This window comes from Suricata suricatta, chromosome 7, assembly GCF_006229205.1.
Source record: "Suricata suricatta isolate VVHF042 chromosome 7, meerkat_22Aug2017_6uvM2_HiC, whole genome shotgun sequence".
Classification (NCBI taxonomy): Eukaryota; Metazoa; Chordata; class Mammalia; order Carnivora; family Herpestidae; genus Suricata; species Suricata suricatta.
In genome coordinates, this window is record NC_043706.1 from 56,379,945 (window position 1) to 56,396,251 (window position 16,307).

Sequence of the window (16,307 nt, forward strand, 5' to 3'; positions counted from 1 at the left end):
AAACATTTAGTCCAAAATTATAAAGTGTTTTAGTAGAAGGAATGGGGAAAATGCTATTGGTAATATTACTAATATGAGGAAATATAATTTGCATTTGAATCTTACAATGTGGGGCTAATATGTGACCTCTAATAAGAAAAGTTTAATTTTAATCGTGGATTGAAAGCATGATTTAGTAACGGGCTTGAAAAAGAATGAGAAGTGAGAAAATAGACATTCAATATAGACAACAGGTTTGATAATACTGTTTTAAAAAGAGAGAAATGAGGGGCACCTGAGTGGCTCAGTTGGTTAGGCGTTGACTTCAGCTCAGATCATGATGCCATGGTTCTGGATTCGAGGTCTGCATCCGGTTCTGGGCTGACAGGGCAGAGCCTGCTTCCAATTCTCTCTCGAGCCCTTCCCTGACCATCTGCCTGTCTGTCTGTCTGTCTGTCTCTCACTCTCTCTCAAAAATAAACATTAAAAAAATAAACATTTAAAAAAAGAGAGAGCGATTAGAACTAGTTTAAGAGAGGTATCAGAGACAAGAAAGAGGTAAATATTAACATTTACATGCTGGTAGCAGTGACAGTATGAAGGAATGAATTTATGTTACAGACAGTAATTGCAGGATGAATATCCATTAATAGTAAGTGAGAAAGGACAAAATCAAAATGCCAGGGGAAGGGTTATTTACGGAAAGGAACAGAGAAAAATGGAAAAAAATGCAGTGTAGAGTGCAAATTCCCACAGAATGCAGTTTGTGAGTTTCAGTGCCGTGTCCGGCTCTGCACTGACAGCTCAGAGCCTGGAGCCTGCTTTGGATTCTGTGTCTCCCTCTCTCTTTCCCCTGCTGGTACTTTATCACTCTGTCTGTCTCTCAAAAATAAATAATCATTAAAAAAATTCTTTTCTGATCACTTGTATTTTCTCAGGAATATGAGACAGTTTCAAGTTGAGATTTAAGTAGAGGAAGGGTGATGGGGACTTAAAAAGAGAAGAGAGAACTAGAAATAATAGGGTAGGATCCTGGAAGTTGAATGGATTAGAGACGTCACATTGTCATGCTGCACCCAGCACTTCCTTAAGATCCATGGTTAAGAAGGGAAGAGCACTAAATGTGTGTGTGTGTGTGTGTGTGTGTGTGTGTGTGTGTGTGTGTTTCCCCTGGCCTACACAATTCATGTAAGTGAAAAATATATGGGATGTTGGGGTTAACATCAGAGTTGAGGTTTTCCAATGTGAGTATTATGGAATGGAAGAGAGGTAGGATAATGAAAGTAAGTGTAGCCGTGATTATAATTGTGAGCCACCGAATTTAGGCTGGGGCGGGGGAGATACGGACTTGGTGGAGGAAGAGGCAAACATGGTGGTGTGGAAGTGGCCTTAATGAGCAAGAATTCTTGAGAGACTTGAGAGTTTCTCCTTTACTTCTTCAGTTAGACTATGCCAACCCCTTAACCATTAATTTGCTTCTTTCCTCAAATGACTTCTGTCCTCTTTTTTTAATGTATATTTATTTTTATGTGTGTTTTTATTTTTATTTATTTATTTTTTTATTTTTGAGAGACAGTAGGAGCAGGGGAGCGTCACAGAGAGAGATACAGAATCTGAAGCAAGTTCCAGGCTCTGAGCTTGCTGTCAGCACTGAGCCCAACGCAGGGCTCGAACCCAGGAACTGTGAGGTCATGACCTGAGCCAAAGCCGGACGCTTAACCAACTGAGCCACCCAGGCGCCCCGATGTATATTTATTTTTTGGAGAGACTGAGAGTGAGAACAGGGCTTTGAGCCGTTAGCACAGAGCCTGAGGCAGTGTTTGAACTCATGAACTGCGTGAGATCATGTATGACCTGAGCCAAAGTCCAACGCTCAACTGACTGAACCACCCAGACATCCCATTCTGTCCTCTTTTTGTACCACTTTGCCTTATATTAGAGACCGATTTGTGTGTTTATTTTCCCAAAGTTTCACTAAAACACAATTTTTATATTATACTTTCACTAGAGGTTTGAAGTAATAATTTAAAGCAAATAGAAAAAAACAAAACAGTTGAATATTAAATAGTGTTCTCCTAAGAATGTGTTGGCTGTTTCTAACAAACAGAACTATCTGACTGGCCCTAAGGTTCTGGCTTATCAAAATCTTGTCATCTTTCCCTGCTAGTGATCCCTATCTCCATCTCCATTTTCTTTATCTCCCTTTCCAGGAAAGCCAGTGAAAGGGAAAAGTCCCATAAGTAACATTTCATATTTTTTCAATAAATGGTATTTATAGTAAAGTACATGGTATTTATGCGCACTCACATAAGTACAAAAGTCCCTAGTTGAGCACATTTCACTCACTTGGAATTTTCGATTAACACTTTACTGGTTCTCTCTTATATATTAACTGATACTCAGGGAATATCTGATATTAAAAACATGTATACACACACCTCTAAATAAAGAGATACATGGAAAAAAACATACACAGGAAAAAGTGAAATTTGCAAATTAAGATAATACAATAGATAAAGTAATTGAAAACCTTATAAATACTATTACAGAAAAAAGAGAAAACTTCTTATCAACAAAAATTACAGGATACCCTAACAAATATCAGACAAGAAAGCTTTTGGAAATTAAAAATGAGAGTTAAATGTTCTTTAACAATATAAAAAGGCAATGGAAAAACATGTCTATAAAAATGAGCAAAAATAAAATGAAAATAAAAAGGAAAACTGATATAGTTATAATATTAATAATAATATTAATGCCTAATAAGATTTTTGATATAACAATTTTGGGAGGAAGTAGTAGGAAAAATCTGTATAGATTGGTGAATAGAAATGATAATAAAACAGCAAAATTTTTATTTTCTATAGGAAAAATTATTTAGATAATGTAAAAAATTGGGAAAAAATCAAGTAATAATAGTACAAACATACTTTTAGAAATATGCAAGTAAGGGACACCTGAGTGGCTCAATTTGTTTAACTTCTGGCTCTTGATTTTGGCTCAGGTCATTTCAAGTTCATTATCAAGCCCCTAGTTGGGCTCTGCACTGACAGCATGGAGCCTGATTGGGATTCTCTCTCTCCCTCTCTCTCTGTCCCTCCCTCACTTGCATGTATGTGCTCTCTCACTCTTTCAAAATAAATAAACTAAAAAAAAAGGACATTGGAAGTAAAAACTATAAGAAATAGTTCATTTTAAAATTTAAAAACTTAAAGATTATTTATTTTTGAGAGTGAGATAGAGTGCTAGCAGGGGATGGGCAGAGAGAGGGAGACATAGAATATGAAGCAGGCTCCAGGTTCTGAACTGTCAGCACAGAGCCCAATGTGGGGCTCAAACTCATGAATCCCAAAACCTTGACCTGATCTGAGGTCAGATGCTTAACTGACTGAGCCACCCAGCTGCCCCAAAACCAGAAGAAATATTTTAAAATGCTGAAAGAAGTTGCTTCTGAGACAGGTTTGTTAAATTTTCTATATTTGCCCTAAAATATTATCCCCCCACTCCTCACCCTACTTTCAATTAAATCATTGCTAAGACAGGGTTCAAATTACATATAGGTGTGGAAATGAAAGCATTCTGAGGAATATGCAAATCTTCAAAAATTTAAAATTAGATTAGTCTTTGTACAGTTCCTATTTTTTTCTTAGCAGACACTAGACTGCCAACTGCAACTAAAATTTTAAGTGTCTCTCTTACTTGATTTGTGATGTGATAATGATTTTTAAATATAATTTTATATATAGACACTATGAATATTCTAATATCCTCTTGAAATATCAAAACTTCTTTATTGGTTTAACCTCTTCCCTTAATGGTCCAGTTATGTAAAAATATAAAAACCTATTATTAGAGAAGTATTCTAATCTTTATAGGGTATTAAGTGTACTTTTAGTTCTCGATCTTCCTCTCTCTATCTACCACTGCATATGGGCATGTCAAACCATCTCTACTATGATCTAATCTATCACTTAAACTACAACTGACCCTTGAACAGCATAGTTTTGAAATGCATGGGTATACTTATGCATGGATTTAAAAACAAATATAGTACAGTATTATAAATGTATTTTCCTTATGATTTTTTTTAATTTTTTAAATGTTTTTTATTTATTTTTGAGAGAGAGACAGCATGAGCAGGGGAGAGTCAGAGAGAGAGAGAGAGAGAGGGAGATACAGAATTCAAAGACAGGCTCCAGGTTCTGAGGTAGCTGTCAGCACAGAACCCGACACAGGGCTCGAATCCATGAACCTAAGCCGAAGTCAGATGCTTAACTGACTGAGCCACCCAGGCGCCCCTCCTTATGATTTTGTTAATAACACTTTTGTTTCTCTAGCTTACTTTATTGTAAAAATAAACCGTATAATAGGTATAATATACAAAATGCATGTTAACCAACAGTTTATGTTATTGGTAAAACTTCCAGTCAACAGCAAGCTCTTAGTAAAGTTCTGGGAAAGTAAAAAAGTATACGTGGATTTTTGACCACATGGGGGTCAGTGCCCCTAACTTGTTTAAGAGTCAACTGTAATTAAAAAGACTTCTTTCTGCTTCTATTGAAACTTTGCAGTCTGTTCGCCACACAGGAGTCAGAGCTATTCATTAACCATATAAATGAGAAAAAAAGAAACCTTATTTTAAATCTCTCTCTCTCTCTGCAAGCTACTGCCCCATTTCTTGCTTCCATCTTAAAATATACAAACCTTCCTTTAATATATTGTGCATGTTCATGCTCAGCAATCTAATTTCCTCACATCATCTCTTAAACCCACTTCAAATAGACTTCTGCACCCTCCACTCTAGCCAAACTGCTTCCTTGATACTGTCACCAATGGCATTTCCATTGCTTCTCCAGTGATCAGTACTTAGTCCTTATTTTATGGGACCTAACAATAATTTGACACTGTTGATCATTTTCTCTACTTGAAAAAATTTACACAACTTTCTGCACTTAGTCTTCCATTTTCTTCCTGTATCTTTGACTTCTCTTTTCAGTTTTCTGTACCGATTCTTCTTCCTCTCATGGACCCCTAAATATTGCAGGGCACCTGGGCTCAGTCTTCAGTCCTCCTCTCTGTTCTATCTACACTCAATTCCGTGTTATCTTATCTAGTGTTATAGTTGTATATCTGAAGACTTTTTTATTTTCTATTTTTAAAATTTTTTTTAAATGTTTTTATTTATTTTTGAGAGAGAGAGAGAGAGCGAGCGAGCAGGGGAGGGTCAGAGAGAAAGGAAGACACAGAATTGTGAAGGCAGGCTCTAGGCTCTGAGCTAGCTATCAGCACAGAGCCTGATGTGGGGCTCAAATCCAGGAACAATGAGATCATGACCTGAGCTGAAGTCTGACGCTTAACCAACTGAGCCACCCAGGTGCCTCTATCTGAAGATGCTTAAAATGTATGTTTCCATACTAGACTATCTCATACAGCCAACTGTGTACTCAACTTCTCCACTGTGGTGTCTAATTGGCAAATCAATCTTAATATCTTTTTTTCTTTTGAGAGAGAGAGAGAGAGAGAGAGAGAGAGAGAGCACATATGCATGAGTAGGTAAGGAGCAAAGGGCTGAGGAGAGAGAGAGAGAGAGAGAGAGAGAGAGAGAGAGAGAGAGAGGGAGAGAGGAGAGAGTGAATCTCAAGCAGGCTCCTGCCCTGTGTGGAACTCTATGCAGGGTTCAATCCCAAGACCCTGGGATCATCACCTGAGCCAAAATCCAGAGTCAGACGTTCAACACACTGAGCCACCCAGGTGCTTCCGATCTTAAATTTTGAAACACTAAGCACATTAGCTTTCAATAAAAATAGAGAGGCTGTGAAAAAAAAAAAGAACATGCTAAACCTTCAAAATTACAATGAATTTAAAATATCAGAACAATGTGTTACCTCAAAAATTTTACAAAATACGTTCCTCAGTCATATTGAGCTCAGTATGTCCTTTTTTGTTTCAGCACTGATCACAAGCGGTAAGCACCAGAAAACAACAGCATGGTGAATGGCATTGTTGGGTGGCACCTATGGTTCCAAATAAAAATACTAATAATTTGGAATTTGATGGGCAACATGGCATTTAGAAAGGATACTGTTTTATAGCCAAAATTTAATGCCTCTTCCTTATGTAATAAAATCTGTAGATAAGGGTTTAAGCTTTTTTTTTTTTAATTTAAGCTGAAACTTCTGTGCATATAACAGTTGTTACCAAGGTAACCTCTGATGCCATCAGGATTCCTCAGGAAAGACACCTTCATATTCTTCATTCATGTCACTTAACTTTTTCTTGCCTTATGATCTCTTATCCAATAGAAATACTTCTAATTTTTTAAATCAATTTTGCTTTCCAATCTTATTTCTATTTTTCTAGTGTATTTTACTCCTGAGAGAATAGAATGTAATATTAGATACACTAACTTAGTTTCCCTCAGGAATGGAACCCAAGAGATCCCAGTGGTATGAAAGTCAGATATTATAAATTCAAACTTGATATTTTAATACATTTTTGCTGGATTCACATAATTAATATTGGTAACAAAAATAATATAGCTTTTTGTATTTCATAAAGTTTCTCAACAAAAGTTTATAAGGCTAAAATTTTTTTCTTTCCTTAGTTCTTTGATGATTGTTTTCTTTGTAAATGGATAGCATTTGTGTTGTGGAATAATTGATATTAAGAAAAATAACTCCAAATCATATTTTTCCGCTAGAAGTTTAAATTCACAATGGTTCCTTGATTTCTGGCATATAAGTCTATTTAAAAGAGCTAAACTTATTTTATTTTTAGATGACCTTTGTGTAATTGATATGACAATATTATTTTTCTTAGTTTATTCATATACTTACTGATACTTCTCTGCATTGTAAAACAAGAAACACAATTCAGATACATCTCAATCAAAAGAGCATAAATGTGAAAAAAGCTTTGGGGCCCCTGGGTGGCTCAGTCGGTTAGGTGGCTGGGGTCATGATCTCTCGGTTCATGAGTTCAACCTGGCGTCAAGCTCTGTGCTGACAGCTCAGAGCCTGGAGCCTGCTTGGAATTTTGTGACGCCCTCTTTCTCTTTCCCTCTCCTGCTCACATTCTGTGTTTCAAAAATGAATAAACGGTAAAAAATTTTTTTAAGTGTAAAAATCCTTCTAATATTATTCATATACTTCTTAGTTGTTAGCAAATAATACACTAAAAAGCATAGCTTTTGTTTTTACTAATTTATTTTACGAAAGTCTCTTGCACTTCCTGTGCTATGTGCATGTGTCAAGTTATTTCAGGTTTTGGAGAATCAATATAAGATTGCCAATATCTTACAGATAGCCATAGGATGATACAGACAGGGCAGATAGAGGTTTACCTGTATAACCAGGAGCACAGAAGCAGTTGTACCCACTGGTTTTGCTGACACAATCTTCTCCATCTAGACAAGGTGAGATTTCACATTCATCCATATCCAATTCACAGAAAGATCCATGGTAACCTGGTTCACAGATGCACACAAATCTAGAGAAAAGTAGGAAAATGAGAAATTGTATGTAATAAGAAAAAGCATTTCATTATAGACATAATTTATATATACATTAAAAATGTTAGCCTTGTAATTTAAATAAGTTGTAGCATTTTCTTTTCTTTTCATTTTTTTTCCTTTGTAGAAAATACAAATGACCTTTGTTGGTTCACAACCTGGAAAGTTCCCCAAGTGAAATTTGAAACTGGTTCCCATAGATTCAAGTCATGGAGAGCACAAAGAAAGAGGCAAACCACTCGAAATGGGTGGGTGGCAGGTTTAAAATGGAAGGGAACTTAACATTCCAGGCTTGTCTTGGGAACCTATAAGAGAAGGAGATCTTCACAGACACTTCCCCAATATTAAAAGTTTATATAAAGACATTATGAGGTTGTCATGTATCAAGCCCAGATGGTCTCAATAATGCATTACTCTCTCAAAACTTTGTCACTGAAGTGACTCTTAATTGGGAGTAGTGGATAGAACACTCATTCCAAGGACAAGGGGAAGAAGTGAGGTGCCTCCTAACTGCCGAGATCCAGTTTGCAGGTCAACACGAGGTCATATTTTCTCAATGACTTCCTTCAACAAACTTCTAGATAGTCTTCCCCTTAAATGTTCTTTAAGTGAGGATTTTAAAAAAATGAATGCATTTGGGTAAATAATTATATAACTTTGATAAATATTATTGAGCTTAATTATGTATTGTATTCATTTTATTATTGTGTAAATATAAAACTTTATATCATATGTTAACAGCTGGGAATTATTCTGCCCATTTATTGAATGATATCTTTGATACAGAAGCCCTATGGTTAAATTTTAAAATATCATTTTAGGAAAAACAATCTCATTACTGCTTAATTATATTGACAGAATGTTGAAGAAAGTGGATATAATTCAATGATTAGATGTCAGGTTCAAAGTATCATGCACTTAATAGAGGGAAGGTCTCTTAAAAGCCTTCCCATTGAGAATGGTTATAACTATGGGTGGCAGAGTCACCCTGAACTCATTTTTAGTCTATTTCTAGATATTTTGCTATATATGTTTTTGTTTCAACATTTAGTCAATCTGTATCTATTTGCCAGAAGACCAATTCTCCTGAAATGAAATTGTAACTAGTTTTAGTCATATGATAAACCAATAAATAATGTTAAGAGAAAGCAATAATTTAATCTTCTAACTGGTATATTCACAAAAAAAAATTAATGAGAACATGACTAATTTCCACAGATTAAATTAAATTGAGAGGAAAATACACTTAGAAAAAAAAGCTCTATATAGTTTTTCTTTTTTTTCTCCTTTTGCAGAAGTCTAAATAAAAGTGCTTTCCCAAGTATTCTTTGAAACAGATTTTTATTCTAGTTTTTCAAGGGAACTCTTCCTAATCAACTTCAGTTTCAACATAATTGTAGTTACAAAAACATAACCACCAGAAATCTAACATGCATATGCTTCTGATTTGCTCATTCATCAGACATTACTTGATTGAGTGCCAGACATTAGTCATGTACCCAAATCCAAGTGCCTGGATAGGGCTTGTGCTTAGTTTTTAAATTCTAACAGAGAAGTTAGGGGCATTGATATGTAAACATTACAGTAAATATATGCCAATAGAGAAAGATGTGAAGTCTATAAAAACAGGGCTACCTGCTAGAGAAGGTGACAGGAAAGGTTTTACTGGTTAATCAAGAAAGAAAGAGTGGAGTTTTTGTATTAGTTGAACAGAAGCCATTAAAATTCCATGCGCAATGTCATGCTGGGGTAAAAAAGATTTATATTTCTCAAGAGCACTCCATGTAACTAGGATTTTGACCAAAATCACTTTTTAGAGTGATCCAATTACTATGACTCTTGAATTTGTGTTCCAACAGCAAAAATTTTCTTCATCTCCACTTTCTCACTAGCATCTTCAAATATAGTCAAGAAAAGGTAATGAATCTTTTAAATGCCTTACTAAAATCAAGATACATTCATTAATTATACTCCCATTGATTACTGTCGGGTGTTCCCAGTGAATCTATGATGATTCTGAGGGATCACGGAGTAGGTAGGAGTTCAACAGTGTTTTCAGTTATAGCAGTAAAATGTACATCTAGGAAATAATTTTTTCACACTGATAGATTTGAAAATGTTTTATTAATATAAAATATATCAGATAATGAGTTTGAACTCAATTGATACATGTGTTGTAAGTACTTCAGACTGTTCTATTATTCTTTTAGAAATTACTAAATATATTCTTTACTCTTGAAGAATGAATATTAGAAATTATTTTGGGACATCTTTCCTGTCAATGATGGATTTATAATAATGATCACTGATATTCTCAATCTCTTATAAACATTTATTCATTAAACTTACAGAATTCTCTCACTCTGTATGTATGTGTATGTGTCTCTTTTTCCCCTCCTTTCTCTCTTTTTGAAACCTGGAAATACCCATCCCTTGCCTTTTGCCCCCCAAATTTTGATTTCTGTGATTACAAAAAGGTTCCAGAATGGCTTCATAATCTTGATCATGTACCCTAGAATCTGGAGATTTCAACCAACTTAAAATAGGAGATATTCTCCATTGATGCTTCTAAACGGAATCAGTCATCACTCTACTCTTTGCCAAACAGTGCTTTTAAAAAAAAGTGTATTTATTTCTAAGAGAGAGAGAGAGAGAGAGAGAGAGAGAATGTGAGCAGGGGAGGGCCATAAAGAGAGAGGGACAGAGGATCTGAAACCGGTCTGGGCTGACAGCAGGTATGCAGAGTTTGAACTTATGAACCGTGAGATAATGACCTGAACAGAAGTTGTAAGCTTAACCGACTGAGCCACCCAGGCGTCCCCAAGTAGTGCTTTTCCAACTCCTCATTTGACTCACATTTACTAGATGATATATGACTGTTAGGATGGGCTTTTCCTTTTCATTCATTCATTCATTCATTCATTCATTCATTCATTCACTTATTCATCTATCCATCAATCTCTCACTCCCTCCACCCATTCATTAAATTACCAGTTTGTATCTGAATGGAATCATGATTGTTTATTTTATTCAGTGAGTCAAATATATAACTATTTATTTGATGCTCAGTTTGTCTGAGATTTGGATCCTCACTAGGTCTTCTTCAAGATTTCTTCTATATCCTTTTGACATCTTCATCATTCTTTGAACACTCTCTTACTTCCTAGCATAAGATGTTCCAGGTTAATGTTACATTTTTCCTTTTCTAGATCTGGAATCAGCCATTTCTTCTAAGAGCACTGGATCCTTTAAATGAGGAATGTTATTTAGAGACTAAGATAATTTCTAAGTGTATGTGTTATTTATGTATATGTATACATTTAGTTCCGTGTATATAAGTATATGTCTGTATATATATATATGGCACATATATGCCTGTCTTTATATGTAGTTTTATGTATGTATGTGTATATGTGCATTATAAACACATACATATAAAGTATGAATTCATACTAATTTCTCAATTCTAATTTAACATAATAGGGTTTATTTTATTCTAGCTGATTTCTGTATTTGCAGTTCTTTTTCTAACAATGAGAAACCTTGCTTTTACCATTTTAAACATATTTACTTTCTCCATTAGTTAATGTGAAATATTTTTCATGTTCTTTGTCTTCTTGTTATGGTGAAGACATGAGATTATTCTCAATTTTATCCTTTTGTTTGTATCATTTTGAGGATGTATAAGAAGATTCAGATTTTCTCAACTACCTAGAATATTCTTTTGCTCATTACTCAAGTGTAGTTACTTCCTGAGTTTTAGCTTCCTGGATTCTTTTACAGTTTTTACTAAAAGTTATTCATTTGTTACATAATAGTAGAGCAAATCCCCATGAAAATCAAATCGTTTTTCCAGAACAGAGCATCTACCTTGAATCTCTGTGCCTACCTAGTCTTTCCCAGAAGAATTAAAATGTGTGTGTGTGTGTGTGTGTATTCTTTCTCCCTTCCCCACCTCCTTCCCTCTCTTCCCTGCTCTTGCTCCCCACACCTCTTGTCAGTCTCAAATAGGAGAGATAGACCAAGTGCAGCACATTGCCAACTTGTTCCCTATGCATCTACCTTGGCCCTTCAAATAAAAGTGCATACAGATTATCTAAAAGAAATGCCACCAGATCCCTCCTACTACTGGCATCCAGCTAAAATATACAATCATTTTAGCTTTGGTGTATGTTTCCTTCCATTATTACTTGCTGAGAACCCCATCTCTACATTATTCAGGCCACATCTACCTAAGCTAAGAAGAAAAATAAAACTGAACCTTGATTTTTATTAATGTCTTAAGTGACCCAGTTAATTTTATGGTAATATTTAATTATACATTAAAAGTCTCTAAAACATTTTCTTCTTTTGATAAAATCCTATTCTAACAACTTTTAAAACACCAATATGCATATATTAAAAATAGCCTATCCCTAAGCAACAATTAAGACCATAAAATTTGTAATATATTTTTGATAACATGGAAATTTCCAATACAAAATCAAGACTTTACTTCATAAGTTTTTGTGGAATTAAACTTAAATAGGTTGTCAAGGTATGAACAATTGCGGTTCAAATTTCCTTTAATTTGATAGTGACTTAAATTTTTCCAGGTAGGTTTTTAGCACACTTTTTCAAAACCAAAATGGATTTTAACAAGGGAATTCTAAAGGAAATTCAATTCATTGAAAACAGGCAGAGATAAAGGAGAGTTAACTTTATAGTTCATAAAGTGATATTGCCATAATGAAAGGAGAGGGGAAAAGGTAAGATAATCGCATGGGCTTGTAGCTCTAAAATGTGCCCCTGCTTTCCATTATTCTTTTATCTTGTTTTCATCTATTTTAAGGTGAGAAAGTAGTTAATAAGCAGAGAAGTTGTTTTATGCTTCTAGAAAGCCACGTTATTTTAAAATATATCCCTTTCTTGATTAAATCATATTATGAGATCCAAAATACAGATTGTTAATGAGTTTTAATTTTAAAATGCATTTGTTTTATTAAGATTTAATATATATTTCTTCTAATCATTTCATAAAAAATAGAGTCCAAGAGACAAAAATAAACCACAAAAACTGTCGCAGGTAAAGTTTATATATGATTAAAATGGGGCACCTGGGGGCTCAGTTGCTTGAGTATACAACTTCATCTCAGGTCATGATCTCAGGGCTAGTGAGTTCGAGCCCTGCATCGGGCTCTGTCAGTGCAGAGTCTGCTTCAGATCCTCCGTCCCTCTCTCTTTCTGCTCCCCCTTCCACCACTCGTACCCTCTCTCTCGCTCTCTCTCTCTCTCTCTCTCTCTCTCTTGCTCTCTCTCTCTTACTCTCAAAAACAAATACTAAAAAAACTTCGCCTATGTTACAGCTATTCAAATTTTGAGAGAATTTATAATATATTTTAAAGCAATTTATACCTCTTATAATTCTATATTGTCTACTTGAACCATAGTTCTTTATAATTTATGATATTTCTTAATCTTAAAATGAACAATCTATTTATATTTGTGACATGGATCAGGATTCTTATACTAAAATTTTATGAAAAGTTAAAGTTAAATAAATCTTTTAAATAATATTTAAACATTTTAATCAGTTATAAGATATAATGTAAAATTTATCTTTTTGGTTATAATTTTTAATGAATACAAGCATATTTAAGTAGACAAACATATATAATATAAAATAAACACAATACTTGTAAAATTTGTACATGGAAAAACTCTCAAATTTAATATTGATCTAAGAGAATAGTAAACATGCTATGATATGCACAGTTTATTTTTTGTTTTGACTTAGCATCTTCAAGATACTGTACTTTAAGGTACTGTACATCCTGTGTTTCTCAAGCAAAAGGAAGAAGAAAAAAGTAAACCAACTTTTTCTACCCAAGATATTTTCTCAATACAGTAATTACTTTTAAAATAGTCTTTATATGTCATTATTATAATTTTACTGCACATAGGTGTGAAAACAATGGTGTTATGGAAAATTGTTCTGTAGATTATAAGTCATTTAGATTAATAATTAATTTATAGGCAACCAATTTATAGAAGAATCTATTGATTTTTGTCTCTTAAATATACATTAACCAGTCATTTTCAACTTGTAACAGTAAAGAATTGCTAAACTCATGAATATTACATACCAATTGGTCAAAATATTCCTGTTGATAATGATATCTGTGTGATAATAATATCAGCCATTTGGAAATTTTCCTTATTCTAGATCCTTTGAATAGACAAAACACTGTTACTATAATTGTTATGGTGAATTCTTTCTTTAGTAGTTAAATATTATTATCAGTTATGTAAGTAAACTGATGACTGTGGCATAAAGAGACAGTTCTATTGGAACATATGTAATCAAGTGTCAGAAAATGTCAATTCTAGGGCCCAGAAAATTTTAACTCTAGTGTCCAGTTTGCAATAGTTTGTAGTTGAATTGGAGCTGTCGTATCTCTAGGAATTCATCATTAAATAATTAGTCATTAATCATTGAAATCCTCAGCTTCAATAACCAAGAAAGATAATTGAAAAGATTAAAACTATAGATGTAATAACAAAGTATATTATATAATAATTACCATTTTTAATATTTTATTGTGTCTTTATAGTTTAATTTTTACTAAACATATGGTTGGTTATAAATGAGTCACTAGATTATTTCAAAAAATGTTAATGGTAAGTTAATATCAACATGCTAAAAAATGCCAAAAGAAACTCATTTTTCAAAAAACATATTTTTGGGATGCCTGGGTGGCTCAGTTGGTTATGCGTCCAGCTTTGGCTCAGGTCATGATCTCATGGTTCATAGGTTCAGGCCCTGCGTCAGGCTCTGTGCTGACAGCTAGCTCAGAGCTTGGAGCCTGCTTCAGATTCTGTGTCTCCCTCTCTGTCTGACCCTCCCCTACTCACACTGTCTCTCTCTGACTCTCTCTCAAAAAAAAAAAAAAACAAAAACATATTCTTTGAATACAGAATATTATTACTTATTTTTCAGCTAGTGATGATTTTTTCTCTTTGACTTTAATGCGTTGAAAATGGCCTTTATTATGCCAATTTAAACAATGCAATTTTTTGAGAATAGAATAATCAACCCCATATGCCCATCATCCATATTTAACATATCTCAATCTTTTTCCAAGTTGCTGAATGATTTTAAGGAAAATGTATTTAACATACCTATGCATTCTTCGAAATATGTTTTAAAATTCATTAAATATTATATTAGTACCTCCAAAATAAAACATTTATGTGTAAATCTAATAATATATGTGCATGATTCATATGAGGAAATTAAAAAACTCTGATAATTGGAATAAAAGAAAAATTAAATGAAGGGATACTACATGTTCATGCATAAGAAGACAATATGTATTGTCAAGATGTCAGTTCTGCCCAACTTGATTTATAGATTTGATGAAATCCCATTCAAAATCCAAGCAAGTTATTCTGTAGATATTAGTAAAACAATTCTTACAATTACAGGGAGAGGCTAAAGACTCAATGTTGAGGAGAATAAAGTTGAAGGACTGAAACTGCCTGGCTCTAAGACTTATTATAAACCTACAGTAATCAGGATAGTGTGGCATTATCAAAAGGACAGAAAAATAGATCAATGGAACAGAATATGGGGCTCAGAAATATACCTACATAACTACTGTGAACTGACCTTCGACAAAAGACAAAGACAATTTAATGGAGAAAAGATGGCCTTTTTTTTTTTTTCATTTCAACATATGGTGTTGGAACAATTGGACATCCACATTGAAAATGTAAGAAATCTAGACATAGACCTTAAACCCCTTGTATAAGTTAACTCAAAATGAATCAAATACTCAATGGAAATTGCAAAATTATAAAAACTCCTCAAAGAAAGGAGAAAATCTCGATGACCTTGGGTTTGGTTGTCTTTTAAATATGACAAAGAAAGAATTGATAGGATAGGCTTAATTAAAATTAGAAAAAATTGTGTTCTGTGAAAGACTATGTCAGGAGAATAATAAAAGCTACAGACTGGAAGAAGATATTTGTGAAAGACATATCTAATAAAGGATTATATCAAAAATATACAAATATTAAAATTCAACACTAAGAAAACAAACATTCCAAATGAAACATGGACCCATGTTCTTAACAGATACCTCACCAAGGAAGACCTACTGATATCCAATCAGCATATGAAAAGATGCTCCATATCATACGTCATAAGGGAAATGCAAATCAAAAGAACAAAATACTGCTACACACCTTTTAGACTAGCCAAAATCCAGAACACTGACAATTTCCAAAATTCATAAGAATGTGAAGCAACAGGAACCCTCATTCACTGGCAAAATGCTACAAGCCATTTAGGAAAATGGTTTGGCATTTTCTTACATAATATTTTACTAAATAATATGTTATATACATTTCCAGAGAGAATTCGCCTTGGGGTCCCAAATATTTCCTGTTTATTATACAATCATCTTCAAAGGATGCCTGTGAATAAAGGCCATGACACCTTCATTTCCTTTCTCACATGTCCAATTTCCAGGGAGGGCCTCTGGAATAACATGCTGGCACTAGGTAGTTCAACACTAATCAAGTGGTCAAAAGTCATATCCAAAAACCTCCAACATCAGTTTCATGTCGGGAAGAGGCGATTTCAGTCAGTATATTGTATATTGTATTGGCAACAATTTTTCCTATATATGAGACAAGCTTGAAGATTAAGATTTACAAAAACTCTTCAGCATTCTGCATGTTGGTTACCAGACTGTTCACCATTAGTAGTTGGCTATTTTCCATCAGGCTTTCAAAGATATTCTAAGTTTGATAAACACTTTGATGTTATCAG

The 16,307-nt window shown here is 33.9% G+C and overlaps 1 protein-coding gene across 1 annotated transcript in view; it reads right to left on the reverse strand.

Annotated features, from left to right (window-relative positions):
* EYS (eyes shut homolog) overlaps positions 1–16,307 on the reverse strand; it is a 1,499,666-nt gene that overhangs the window by 977,662 nt on the left and 505,697 nt on the right. The window contains exon 17 of the mRNA XM_029943180.1: positions 7,322–7,467. Coding sequence (XP_029799040.1) covers positions 7,322–7,467 — 146 coding nt within the window. The remainder of the gene's footprint in view (positions 1–7,321; positions 7,468–16,307) is intronic.